This window comes from Diabrotica undecimpunctata, chromosome 2, assembly GCF_040954645.1.
Source record: "Diabrotica undecimpunctata isolate CICGRU chromosome 2, icDiaUnde3, whole genome shotgun sequence".
Classification (NCBI taxonomy): domain Eukaryota; kingdom Metazoa; phylum Arthropoda; class Insecta; order Coleoptera; family Chrysomelidae; genus Diabrotica; species Diabrotica undecimpunctata.
The window spans coordinates 174,623,198-174,638,382 of record NC_092804.1 but is presented as its reverse complement, the minus strand read 5'-3'; the positions used below and the strand labels follow the sequence as shown (position 1 = coordinate 174,638,382).

The window sequence follows — 15,185 nt, the reverse complement described above, 5'->3', positions numbered from 1 at the left end:
GAAGTGTTGGTATTTTCTTTTCTTAAGTTTGGAGGAAAATCAGAATTGGAATTTGAATTTGAAGGTTTATAATTTTGATTTTGAGAATTTGACCTTTGAAGATTTGAATTAGGATATTTTGGGTTTTGAAAACTAGAATTTTGAAGATGTCTAACATTTCTATCTGAATTGTTTTTATATCGACAGTTATTTGAGGAATGGTTATTTCGTTTGCAAATATTACAGAATGGTCTGAAAATTTCTTGTCTTGATAACTGTTCTTGTTCTTCGGCAATTGCTATAGCAACAGCTCTTTCTAAGGAATCTGGATTTCGGGCTTTGATTAAAATAGAGAGGTCTTTGTTTAATCCTCTAATAAAGACATTTAGTGCTTGAGTTTTTAAGAGTTTAGTACATGCATTTCTTGCATCTGGAGATAAGTCTGGATCAAGTGTATTTATTAATTTTATATAGCAATTTTCAACTTTATTTGCAAATGACATTACATTTTCACTGGGCATCTGACGTAAGGAATGTAATTCCAATTGCCACTGACCTTCAGTTCGGCGTTCAGAATAAGCATCTAATAAGAAGTCTTTTAAATCTTTCCATTCGTCAAATGTTCTGTTTCTAGTTATGGCCCTAGCTTTATCGGTTAATTTAGTTTCTATAATGGCTAATAAGATGGGTTTGGATTGCGGATTTACTAAATTGTATGCTTTATCACAATTGTCTATGAATTCGTATAATTTTGATTTTGTACCATCAAATCGAATGAGAAGTTTTTCAGCTATTTCAATTGATACTGACATTTTATTTGAATTAGAAGTAGAAGAATTTGAAAGAGAATTTGAGTCGGGAGAAGGTATTTGTTCGTCAAATAAGTTACTTATATCAGGATATAAAGTAGACATACGTTTACAAGATTTTTAAAATATGAGACAGAATTTAAGATAGAATGTACTTACAAGTAGAATATTGTTGTTGGTCGCATAGTCTATTATTCCACGGGTTCACCTCTACTTCCGATGGAACTACAATTGGGTTATGACTGGAACTGGATTTCGAACTGGATGTACTGGACCCCAATGTAATTAGTTGTAGTGGCGATTTTTCCACACTGACAGTTTTTTTTTGAATGATTCCTCGAAGGAAACAAGTCAATTCAAAAATTCCTCAGCTCTCCTTCTATCAGCAATCAGAGGAACTCTGCTACTAATATCCCACGTTCTGACACCAAATTTTGTTATGGAATACTATGCGTTTATTTCTTCTCCGGACTAACTCTTTGTTTTGGAATTAAACAGAATATATTGACATGTATAAATTTATTATATTAGAGGATGAAAATTACACTCTCCTTGTTATTTCTTAAAACTATGAATATATAAGTTCTGTTATCTACAATTATTTAACGATGTTTCTGGATGGATTTGAGTACAAGAGATTGGACTCAAATATTAATATTAAAATAGCAAATACGGATAGCTTATCGAACAAAGAAATAAGAGAAATAAATTATTATTATTCCATAGATACGAAGTATTAGGTGAATAAACTAGCGAAACTTATTTATTCTAAATAGGAAAATATTTATGAAGAGTATTGATTCTGATTTCTAACAGCAAATAATTATTAGTGATTATACATGAGAACTTTTCATAATTGTAAATAACATATACCAGGTGACTAAAAACTATATAGAAATACATAGATACTTTAATTATCTTACATGTGAGTAGGTAGGTACATTACAAACATAAAAACACAATTGTTTGATTTGTCAAAAATTAAGACATATTTTTTAACGTTTTTCTGCTTAAAATTAAAGAAATAATAAATTGTGTGAAAGAAAAAATCTTACAATAATTACAAATAACGCAAAACCATTATTATGGCACTTACTGCTTTTTACCTTATCACGGCAGAATTAATAAAGATTCGAGAAAATTCTAGAAACAAAAACAACAGAAAAGAATTTAAATCTATAACAATAGTTTGTAAAGATGAAGTATTTCTACAATTTTCACTTTCCCCAGCTATTTATATTCTTACAATGTTCATATTGTAGGTTTCTTATTTTCATTGTGTCATCTACTTTATCTCTAAATGATTCGAAGTCTTCCTCCCTTTTTTTCTTCTATTGCACACCATTCTGTAATTTTGCTTATTCATATAAAGTGATTTAATCCCATTTTACCCATTTTACGTTTTTGAGTATAATATGGTCATTCTTGATATTGGAAATATATATTTTTTTATATTATAAACATTTAAAGGGTTTAAGGACATTAAGAAGTGTTTTTATAAAAGGAGAATCTCTAGTAATATTTAGGAAATATCAAGAGATGAATATATACCATATTGTCATACACTTGGGGTTAATTATAGATATAATACGTTCTAGAGATCTCTCTACCGTTGATCCTTAACCCCGTTATCTCAAGGGCAACCAAGAAAAGACCAAAAACTACAACTAACAAACACTAAAGAGGTACAATACCTGTCAGCATTTGAATAATGCCCTTATATCGGTCGTACAAAGTTAGGACCTCACACATTTTTACACTCAATTCGGATTCACTAATCACTACACAAAAAATGACTGGAGAAAATATCGTTAGTGGCAGTTTGTGTTCGTGTAAGCGTTATCACTGTTTCTCTGATGTTGTAATATTTTATTTTAAGCTGTAAATAATATCAAAATTGGCAATTCGGTTATAATTACGCTGGGATTGTGTGTGTACGGATATTATTTCACGGAAACATCCAGTATTAGAACAGTACTCGATGAAAGTGGTAAGTTTCCGTTATTTTTATTGTTTTAAAACAACTCGAAAACATATTTTGGGAAATTGTGTCGAATCAAATTCATGTCAAAACAAAACGCATACTAATAAATACCATTCTCGTCAAAAATTTCAACAAATATACAATGAAACCTGCATGAAACATAATTTTGATAGATTTTTTCATTACTAAATGTGGTTAATCAATCAAATTTCCGTTATAAACAGACTTCATGTTAGACAAGGACCGTGTTACCTTATATTCTACTTCTTCCTCTCCGTTTACCGTTTCGCGATTCATCTTTTGCTATTTTCTCCACTTCATTCTATTTTTTCTAATTATTCCGTTCTTTTTTCTGTTTAGTAACTTGGTTTAATGTACGATGAAGTTTCTTCTTATGGCGTTACTTTTCTTTTGGTCTCGCAACGTATTTGCTTTAATTCTTTTCGGTATTCTCATTCCCGCCTTTGTGTAGTGGCTGTGTCAAGTGTGATTTCTAATGCATACGTCATTATTCATTTAGGTGCTTTTTGTACTTGATCTCTCACTTCTATATCCAGGTGTCCATAGCTGAATAGATTAATCACAAGGTATTTTATTTCCATTACTTGTTCAATGCTGATTCCATCGATTTCTACTCTTTGCTTTTGTGTTGAATCTGTGGACTAATCTTTGTATACTATCTTCATCTTCGGCCATCAATCTTGCGTCATCTGCGTAACAGAGTCTTTTGACTTCCTTGTTCCCCATTCCGCATTATCTTCTTTTGATTCTCCGCACTTTATTACTTCATTCATATGATTCTTCTTCTTCTTTAGATGCAAATCCACTAATGGATGTTAGCGATCACATTTTCCATTAATTCTCTATTTCTTGCAATATGTATCAGAGATTGTATGTCGTTAATCCCTGTCCATTGTCTTATGTTTCGGAGCCAGGACATTTTCTTGCGTCCCATTCCTCTCTTGCCTTCAATTTTACCCTCGATTATAAGTTGGAGGAACTGGTATTTTTCATTTCGCATGATGTGACCTAGATACGCCGTTTTCCTTTTCTTGATGGTTTGGAAAAGTTGGCGTTCTTGGTTTATTCTTTTAAGGACATCTACATTTGTGATTTTCGCTGTCCATGGTATTTTTAGGATACGGCGATAGATCGAAAGCTTCTAATCTGTTTATATCCCTCGTTTTGAGTGTCCAGCCCTCTACGCCATATAGCAGCACTGACCACACGTAGCACTTAGTAAACCTTAGTCTCAGTTGAAGATTGAACTCTGAACAAGTCAGTACCTTCTTGAATTTTACGAAAGCTTGTCGAACTTGCTCAATGCGACATTTTACTTCCCTGTCCGATGCCCAGTCTTCAAAAAGCCACGATCCCAGGTATTTAAATTTACTCACTCTTTCAATGGACTTAGTATTCAGTGTTATGGTGGAGTTTTCAAGTGCATCCAAGTTTCTGGAGATGATCATAAATTTGGTTTTTTTGGTATTAATCTCTAATCCCATTCGCTTACTGTATTCTCCGATTATAGTGACAAGTTGTTGAAGATCGACTATGTTGTCACAAATTAAGACACCATCATCAGCATATCGTATGTTGTTGATCAGTACTCCATTCACTTTGATTCCCATCTTTGCATCCTCCAGAGACTCTTGAAATATGGCTTCCGAATAAATGTTAAATAAAAGAGGGAAAGCACACATCCCTGTCGAACGCCCCTTCTTATATGTATGGGTTTGGATATAGAATTGTCTATTTTTAACTGTGCCGTTTGATGCCAGTACAAGTTTTCAATGCATCTTATGTCTTTTTGGTCTATATCAACTTTCTTGAGGATCTGCATTAACTTGTGGTGTTGGACACGATCAAACGCTTTTTGGTAATCTAAAAAGCATAGGAACACATCCTTCTTCTGATCGTAACAATTTTGGACCAGCACCTGTGTTGCTACTATTGCTTCTCGTGTTCCTAAACCTTGCCTAAACCCGAACTGGGAGTCACTGATGTCCCATTCACATTTTTTGTATACTCTTTGATGTAGTATTTTTAAGAATATCTTTAAAGTGTGACTCATCAGGCTAATGAGTCTGTGATCCTCACATCTTTTTGCATTGACTTTCTTGGGCAGGGGAATAAAGGTAGAGCGTAACCACTGTTGAGGATAGCAGCCAGTTTCATAAATTAAGTTAAATATTTTGTGTAGTGCTGAAATTCCCCTTTCATCCAGTAATTTGAGTATTTCTGACGGGATTTCATCTGGTTTTTTCATCTCCGCACTTTATTACTTCATTCATATGATTAAATTAAAGATAATAGGACTGAGTGAGTCGTCCTGTCGTACTCTATCCTCTATGTCTAAAGGTGCTGTAAGTTATCCATCTATTCTGACTTTTTTCTTGTTGTTTTGGTAGATCTTTTCAATAATTTCAAGGGAACTTTTCTATTATAAAACAGATCAACAACTTCTGTTAAAGTCTTGTAACATATCGTCTTCGAAATTTGCAATACCAGCGGAAAATAGTGGACTGACGTTGGCACAATGCTCTCCGAAAATAAAAAAAAAAAAAAAAAATTGCAAAAATGTTCTCGGCGAAGACTCATTTTCCACCAACATGGTAATTTCAAAAACTCACTGTATATCTTAATACGGTCCCAATATATTTCTTTGTTAATAATACACAGTACGTCTCTGTACCACGATCCCTTGAAATATATTTATTTTTAAATGTATTTTACTACAAAAAAGGGTCGAAAAATAGTTTGTTAAATGTCTCTTTTTTATATATTTGAATCGTCAGTTAATTTAGGTCAAGCTCCACAAAAAAAATGAATCGTCCTAAAACAAGTAATTTCAGCAGATCCTTGGAAACTCGATCGGACACCTGCATATATATATTTCCCATTCAACAGGTTTAATGGCAAGTTGTAAAATATCTTTTACTGCCTTTGAATATGTAACTGTAAGCCATAATTCACTCACTAGTTCCTAGTTGGCAGTCTCAGAAGATATCATACTCCCAGTCAGAAGTCTGACAATACAACCACAAGTCCCACGACGCTCATTACGGTCTACGTAAAATTCTTTCGCTTCCACCACACATTACGAAGGTTGTCTCTTTACTTTTGCATATAGCCATAAAGACAAAAAATATATAGACTTTTAAAGTACTTTATTGCTTTTCAAAATATGTCCCAGCAAGATCGATACACTTTTGCTTACGTTCAAACCAATTGGTGAAACAGTTATTCCAGTATTTAGTTGACACCTGCAAAATGCTGTTTTAAAGGCATCGATGGCTTCTTCTGGCGACTGAAACCGCTGCCCACGCATTGAATTCTTGATCTTTGGGAACGTGAAGAAGTCGTTGGGACTTAGGTCGGGGTTATACGGTGGATGGTTTAACAATTCGATGTTTTGAAGCTTCAAAAACTCTATTGTCTTTTGGGCAGAGTGATCACTTGCATTGCCCTGGATGTAGGACGATTCGCCGTTATGTATTGATTGACGTCACGACATTGATGTTAAATGAAGGCTGTTGACTTTTCCAAAATTTCTTACAGACAAAACTACACATGCAAAAGACGTTTTTAATAATAGTAATTCGAATTTGAACAATAGTTTCTTCACGAACCTAATTATAATTATAATTTTCCGTCTTTACCTTCCCTTATCTTTTAAGATGTTAATAATGTTAATAATTATCATAATTACGGAATGTTTTAACGGATGAATCTATTTTTAGCTCTAGAACATTCCTACAGTTATTGAAAGATATGGAATCCGACTGACATGTGGTAAGTTTTCTTCATTATTTCATTAACTTTAAATTGGCTTTGGTCTACTCTTGTCTAATGAACCAAAGCTAATAGATAATTACTAAATAAAAAAACGATATAAAGCTTTAAATCAATTTCGTTTAGCTTAATATCCACACAAAACAATTTTTGGGTTCTTTAATTTATATAAATCCTTATGATAATCAAATAGCAAATTTACTAAAGAAAATTTACACTAAAATAATTAATAATTCTTTGGTTATAGACTAGAAACCCATAGGAAATTTTTAATGGGTCACTTGATCCAGCATAAATCACAGATAAAACAATATTACAATGTGTAATAACAACTTTAGAAAGTCCGAGATACTCTAAAACCTTCTTGTTCAGCATTAAGGCCCGTTTTCACACTACGTCTTATTGTACGTTTTGTGGGTCATATAAAACGTACGACAAAATGTACGTTTTGTCCAGTGTATACACACTACGTTTTTCCTTCCGTTTTCTACCTCATTTCTAATTCAGAGTCTTGAGTTGTGTGAAGTTTGTTTAGTGTTTTTTTTTTATTATGGAGGAAACACGGCTGCTCTCTTTTATTTTTTCAACTATAACGATACTACGACTGAGGACAAAGGGGATGAAGAGGGAAAAGACAAGATGGTCAAGAGAGTGGGCTTCTAAAAAGAAGCCAGTATTCCCACGTCTCGTTACTAAAAGAGGCGAACCAGATGACTGGCGCAATTATTTGCGAATGGACACCTCAGCCTATTGTCAATTGCTAGAGTTGGTAACACCATACATATTGAAATAAGACACCTCATGAGAAAAGCCATTACACCCCATGAAAGACTCACAGCAACTCTCAGATATCTTACAACAGAACGCAGCGTCAAGGACTTGGAGTTCACAATCATAATATCCAAACCAGCGTTAAGCCAAATAATTCCTGAAACCTGTAATGCAATCTACTTGGTTTTAAAACATAACTACTTAAAAACTTTTATACAATTCAATAAATTCCGCGAGAAAATCGTGGGTGCATTACAGCAAATCTGACATTATTAGGCTTTTTCTGGGAAAAATGAAACGAACTGCAGTGGAACTAGTCGTTCAATAAGTCAAGATCGGACGACTTGTCTGAACATGTATTTTCACGTAACGTTTTATCCTATCAGTTCTCGCAAAACTATGCTTTTCCCATCATTTCTACGATCTGACCTTGGATTTCATTTCGATTCGACAAGACGTACGTTTTGCTGTTTACATGCCACGTTTTATTGTATAGGATTTGTCCTATCCAACAAAACGTACAATAAGACGTAGCGTGAAAACCGGTCTTTAGAAACGTACGAATCCACATACCCAAAATAAAAAAATTCATCCACCGTCAATTCTCCCACAAACTTCCGGATGAGTACACTTATCGTCGTGAAGCTACACCACTAACGTTCCGCACTAGCACCCCCTAATTCTCACATTTCCCGGACAAGGCGAGATTGGTTTTTTGCAATTTCCCAATCTCATTGCACCGTAATACCTGTCTGCCCCGAGGGAATAGCCGCAACTATTCCCTCATCACCCACAACTAAAACATATCTTTATTATCGTGAGCGCACAACCTGCCAAATAGTCAGCTCATTTCTCCTCTGACTCAGATAATCATCTCAAGCTGACTTCCATCTATGCTGACCTTTAGACAACTCAAAACCAGGATGATCTTTGTACCTAATTTGAAAATCAACAATCACAAACTCTGAAAAGAATAATTAAAAATCCAAAACAGAAACAATACCATATCATGTTCTATCCGTATTGTAAATAAAGCTAAATATCTCCAAAGACCTATAGAACATTGGTCCATCCATCCACATACCACAAAGAATCTGCGGATCTAGAACTTGCAATGTGACAAAAAAACTTTGGAAAAGTATTTAGTACTTATTTACATATTTTGCTTTTAACATTTTTATTATTCTATTAAAATATGGCTTTACCGTATCTTATTTTAATATAGCATGATCTCATTTAATTATAAATTTTAATTAATTATATTTTTAAATTACCTTCTTTTAAATTCTCATGTTCAAATTGGCTAACGCATGTGGTTTTCAAGTTTCTTTTATCTAATTTATCGCGTCTCTCAATAATGGGATGCATACACTATTGTATACAAAAGGCTCGAGTTGCAATTTTAAAAGCGAATTTATTTCGGTACGTTATGCTAAATCCTGGATCACCGAGGTAGGAAGGTCTATCCCTACATACAGAGACAAACTGGGCAGTAAGTACCTACTACTCGAGGTGATACCACGACCATTCCTTCACGCCGTCGCGACGTAACCCAGCTTAGATGTTGCCCTCGCCACAATTAATTCACATTTCAACAAAAAGTGAGTTTTTCCCGAATCAATACCATTTTTTATGAGTTATGCCAATCTTTATTATTCCATTCTTTATTTTAATTAAGTAATTAATCAGCTAATTTCTTTAAACATTATGCTCAAAAGTATAAAATATACTTTTCTTAATGGAAAAATCAACTCTATATATGCCACTTATTTGTATGGAAGAAAAAAATCCACTTACTTGTAACTTTCAAATTAAGAGACTTAGATCCATTGATCAAAGACCGACAAAAATTCGAATATTCGCCGATACTATTAGGAATTAATATATTAAACATTATTAAATGCAAAAAATGGGTTCTCTGTACATACAATGTGGTTTTACATATTTTGTTTTTGTAATCTCATTGTGTTTTGTTTATCCAGAGATTATACGACAGAAAAATAGTTACAATATTTTTTCTGTTCTCAAATATTTACACCAAATGACTAACTTGAACTGACTAAACTGTGAATTATACCGTTGAAACTCCGAAAGGAAAGTAGGAACGTTTACCCACTAATTTATACATATAGTTGTCTTTCACACAATATTTAATTATATACTTTCAATTTAACACTGTCAATGTAGATAGATCGTTACTTATTATAAAATTATATCATAAAAACGTTAACCGTGAAAGAGTAGGCGATAGTGTAGAATTAGCGGCTATTATGATACCCGATGCCAAATAAATGGTTTATATTAAACAGGAACAGCTAACCCAACGCCTACACCCCAGAAAACTTGTACGGGATCATAAAAAATATAAATCAATGAGTAATTAAAACAAACGAACTATGGTGTCTCATACCAAATAAAGAATTTATAACACTAGAAATCGTAAGATTTCCTACTTGGCGAAACTAAGCTATCTTTACTCCGTTTCGAGTACTAGAAACTAAATTCACTAAGAATTTTTGCCGTGATGTTAAGTTGTTGGGTAATTCCAACACTTAAATAAATAATTTGCATGTGGAATGCAAATTATTCATTCCCTTGTCGACTAATTTATCAATCTGTCTGCTCTGCAAATTATAGAAAGCCCAGTGGTAAAAAATTGAATTTAGCTACGCCAAGTAAGAAATCTTAGGATTTCTAGTGTTCTTATTAGATGGCGTTGTAACGTCTGTAAATAATTATTTTTATAATTATTGTACTATGACGGGAGAGATTTATTTTCGATAGATGCCCGCCGAAAGTATAAAGTCCGTCGTACTAAAAAACTTGTTCTGAGTCAGAATAAGAATCCAATCAAATAATCTTTGATCGTAAAAATAAATTTCAATAAAGGAAAAAATCGAATTTTACAGCACATTTAAACAATTCCCCAAGCTCACGTAACTAAGTTTATTTTTTCTTCTTTTTCTTTTAGCTAATGACACCTTATGTCCCCTAAGAGGTATCGGTTTTGGGTTTACCTAACTATAACTTATATACTTAACCTTTTTTTCACTCCTTTACGTTCCTGATAATTTTTTTCATTTCTGTCATGATTTTTCTGCTCGTGTTACCTATTTCGGATATTGGTTAGGTTCATGTTCTCCTGAGTCCTCCTTCCCTGCTATTTCTTGTTTTTTTTGCTTCGTATACTCTTTTGGCCAGTCTAATGTCATCCATTCTGCAAATGTAACTGTACCAACTTGGAGGGATCTTCCCTATTGTATTCAATATGGTTTCTGTTCTAATTCGGCTCTTATTCCATTTCTAATTCTAGCTAATTTTGTTATTTCCTGCGGTCTTTCATCTCTATTATATTTACCTTGCTGAATTTGTTATTCCCATTTTTTCTGCTATTTGTTGATTTATTATCACTACTTTGGCGTTTTCTCTGTTAATTTCCATCTTTAATCTGCTAAGCAGTGCACCTGACTGAAACAATCTCGGTCTTCCCATCGAAATTTGTCTTCACATTTCATATGGAATCCGTAGAATCACCTTATCTTCATTGTTTTGAAGCTATTTTCTTGACGCATTTGAATGCAATTACTATTTTAGTTGGGAATAAGCAACAATTTAAGTTTAAAATTAAAGTTTATTTTTGACGTTTTGATTTCCACTTTTTGAAATCATTTCCACCGACTCCCGGGAGTCGGTTCTGTATTGGGCTGCGTTGTCGGTAATGAGGACTTTCGGAACGATTTTCGAAGTGGAAATCGAAACTTCAAAAATAAACTTACTTTGAACTTAACCCTTAAGTACCATGGCGGGGTCAAAATTGACCCCCCACGTTTTTAATGCCAAGTTTCGCTACAGAAACATAGATTGAGCATTGCGCGCTTTCTGCTAATCTTCGACCGGTAGGTGATTTATCGATCTACGAAAATTCCGTTAGTTTATCTGTTACTACTGCAGTTAGGCACGCATAGGGTCAATTTTGACCCGCTTATGGTATAAGTGTTTCTAGTGCAATTAACGAGTAATTTGAAATGGCGGGTGTAGTCGCAATAAACGTCCTCTGACACAGAAAGAACTTGAAGAGGAGGGACAAAAAATTATGGACAATGGACTAGATAGTGACAGTGAGTTTTTAGACCAGGCTAGTGAACACAGTGATCACGAAACAGACAGTGAAGAGGAATGGGACGATGATGACGAAAAAAATTGGCAAATTAATAATTCCGAAACTGGTAGTGAATATTCGGGTGAAGAAAGTGATATAGCTGACTCAAGGGATGTGTTTTATTGCAAAAATAGGTACAAGTGGTCTAAAACTTCTCCCACCTTTTCTCGTACACGTAAGCATAATTTAATTAGTCATTTACCTGGTGTTATTGGAAAAGCTCGAGCTAGTATGCCAGAGAAACCAGTTGATGCTTGGGAATGTATTATTAGCCACGATATATTGCAAGAAATTCTTGAGAAAACCAATGACCGAATAACTAATATGGCTTCTAAATATAATTTACACAATTTATCGTGTCAATATACCAATCATCTTGACATAATTGAATTAAAGGCCTTCTTAGGCTTATTATATTTAGCTGGGGTATTTAAATCCAATAATGAAGATTTAAGGTCTTTATTTGCTACGAATGGTACTGGCCGTGATATATTTCGAGCAACCATGTCACTAAACCGATTTTATTTTTTGCTTGGAAGCCTTTGTTTTGACGACCCAGCTACTAGACAAGAACGTATTGCGCACGGAGATAAACTGGCAGCTATATCCAATATTTTTAATATGTTTATAATTAATTGCCAGTCCAATTATAGCTGTGGTGAATATCTCACAATAGATGAAATGCTTATTGTATTTAGAGGAAGGTGCCAATTCAGGATGTATCTCAAAAATAAGCCAGACAAATACGGTCTGAAAATGCAGTGTTTAGTAGACTCTAAGACACATTATTTGCTAAATGGTTTTATATATACTGGAAAAGATACACGCAGAGCAAATCCAAAAAAGTTATCCATCCCCACTCTAGATGTTTTGACACTTATTCCACCAATTTCTGGTATAAATAGAAACATAACAGCAGATAATTGGTTTTCGTCCATTGAGCTCATAAAAGAACTGAGAAGCCATAAAATTTCATATGTTGGAACTCTAAAAAGAAATAAAAGAGAGGTTCCTGCTGAATTTCAACCCCAAAAAAAACAGGCCACCTAATTCTGCCTTATTTGGTTTTACAGGAAGCGAGGGCCTTGTATCTTTTGTTCCTAAGAAAAATCGCGCAGTGTTGTTAGTGTCAACTATGCATCATTCCAATACAATGGTTAATGGAAAGTCAGAGATTATAAATTTTTACAACGAGACAAAAGGTGGGGTGGATTCATTGGATAAGAAATGTGCATGCTATAAAACTGACAGAAGAACTCGTAGATGGCCTCAAGTAATATGGTTTCGCATTTTGGACATTGCAGGATTAAATGCTAACGTAATTTTTAATGGAGTTCAGCAAAATCAAATAATGGAAAGAAGATTGTTTCTAACCACTTTAGGTCAAGAACTTATTAAGGCCCATTTAACTCGTAGAGCTCAGCAATCTTGTTTACCGAGAGAAATTCGTAGTGCCATTTTTAAAGTTTCCGGACTTCAGGAACCAATGCCTGCCGCAAATCCAGAGCCACAACGACGAAAAAAGAGGGGAAGGTGTAAAATATGTCCATATTCCAAAAACCAAAAAAAAGAAAGCTCATCGTGCGATAAATGTCGAGATTTTATTTTCAAAAATCATTCCCGCATACAGACGTTATGCATAAGCTGTGTTGAAAATTAAGGTAAAATCATGCTTGACATTTTTAAGATACGAAATCTAAATCGATTTTTTTTATTTTAGGTTGGAGCTATGATACCTAGATTTCACCATTGGATATAAAAAACTGCACATTGTTATTATTTTTCTTATAATTCGAGAAAGTGTATAGCTATATTAATTTGACTTTTTTAAATAAAGTTATATCTAATTAACCAAATTCGTTTATTTTTATATAAATGTAAAACTAGCTGTAAACAAAATAATTTAAAATAAAACAAGTTAAAAAAAGAATATTTTTTGATACAAAAAACAATGGGGGGTCAAATTTGACCCTGCCATTGTACAAATGTTACTATTTTTGGCCATGGTAGTTAAGGGTTAAAGCCCTTTAAGACCAAAAAGGTTGCAAAAAATGTCAATTATATGACGGAAATATGTTCAAATATAGTCGTAATTGGAGAATCGTTCTAAAAGTAAACACCTACAATGTAAACAATTATTTTTTACCTTGATAATGCTTGCTTTAATGAGTTACTTCGTGAAGAACCTCTTAAAATACAATCGACACCAATTAATATTGTAATTGTTTGTAATAAATTTTTTTTGCACGTACTAGATCATGAAGAAAACAATGATATATACATACTGAGTGTTTTGAATACGAGGCAAATGGTTTTAATATCACTATAGCTGTGAAACGATTATCATAAAAACGGGTTTGGCGATATAATAAAAAATATATTAAGTCATTTATATTTAGTCATGCATTTAAATAATAAAAATATACTTATGTAACAAATTAATCGTAAAAAGAACCCAATTTAAGACTTTTCCTGAAACAAACATTTTATTTGTCATGTTGCGTCGATACTTTATAGAAACGGCTATTAGTGTTTTCCGATTTTTAATCAAATATAAAGATATCTACAACTATCACAACTCATCAATTTGAATAAGCATTACAGGGCAAGAAAATCTTTGAGGGAACTACTTCGAGTTTTCATTTTTTGTTGTACGTGAAATTCTGTATGTCATTTCTAAACACAAAAAAAAGCGGTGAACCAGATTCAGATATGGACAGCTCTTAATCAACTCAACTCAAAAATACAGTCCGTGACACAAAAATACAAAAAGAACTGTTGCATACAATAATTTCCAGACTGTGTTAGAACGATCCTTACCGACTACTGCCCCAGTAGATTGGTCAAATAAAATTTTAATATAAGTAAAGCATTTTAGCCGCAACAAAATGTATTAACATCGAAGACAATTTCTGTAAGATGGTCTTGTTAATTCTTTCCTCCATCTAACGCTCTGTACCACTGTTATAGTCAATTATTGCTGTCCAAATATACAAATTCCACCACTATCCCAATACGATAGCTGTTGATCACAATAGTCTGGTTATGTCTGGTGCAAAATCGCATTTCTTTGGGTTGAATCTTCTTGATTCTTATTGTAATCTGTGTACTTGGAGTTATTTGTCCATTGTTTGTGATTGTCACCATAAATTGTCATTAAAGATTGAAAAATATATTTTCACGTAAATAAAAAAATATATGTGCGCAAATATTTTTTTACATTCAAGCGAAACCGTAGGAAATAGTCTAAATGATTCATATCGGGTGATCGAGGGGGCTATTATCCTCACGCGCATAATGAGATGAAGGTACATCATATTGCAACCGAATACTGTGGCTTGGAATATTATTGTCGGAAAGTTTCACATATCGAAATTTTTAAGGTAAAAAGTCAATGGAAAATACTTACTTGCATTTGGAAATAACCGAACCAACTCAGGTATAACACTATTTTCCAACAAAGATTTATACAAATCGCACAAGGCGTGGCTGAGATAATTGAGGCATTCCATACTTAAAAGTCACTCTGTATATAATAATCCTAGACTATAGACAAAATGTGTGCAAGTAGATGTTTATATGGTGCATCTCTTAATCCCAGATATGATATATCATATCTGGGAGTTATGTCATAAATTATATACTTATTAAAAATTAAAAAACTATATCAAGAGAACTTTATTTTGTA

The 15,185-nt window shown here is 33.4% G+C and overlaps 2 protein-coding genes across 7 annotated transcripts in view; one reads left to right on the top strand and one right to left on the bottom strand.

Annotated features, from left to right (window-relative positions):
• LOC140435257 (polyamine-transporting ATPase 13A3-like) overlaps positions 1-15,185 on the bottom strand; it is a 116,165-nt gene that overhangs the window by 47,502 nt on the left and 53,478 nt on the right. Inside the window, exon 1 of one of the 6 annotated variants that reach the window (XM_072524073.1) lies at positions 13,644-13,666. The exons of 3 other annotated variants lie outside the window; for them this stretch is intronic. Coding sequence is in view for 1 of the 3 variants with exons in the window: in XM_072524068.1 (XP_072380169.1) it covers positions 2,483-2,540 (58 nt within the window). In the remaining 2 variants the exon portion in view is untranslated. Of the gene's footprint in view, positions 1-947; positions 2,424-2,482; positions 2,616-13,643; positions 13,667-15,185 lie in introns of those variants that run through there. 2 more of the 6 variants (XM_072524068.1, XM_072524072.1) reach the window with 2 other exon arrangements.
• Positions 2,681-15,185, top strand: part of LOC140435258 (uncharacterized) — a 150,080-nt gene continuing 137,575 nt past the window's right edge. Inside the window, exons 1-2 of the mRNA XM_072524074.1 lie at positions 2,681-2,778; positions 6,516-6,567. Coding sequence (XP_072380175.1) covers positions 6,563-6,567 — 5 coding nt within the window. The 5' untranslated portion in view covers positions 2,681-2,778; positions 6,516-6,562. The remainder of the gene's footprint in view (positions 2,779-6,515; positions 6,568-15,185) is intronic.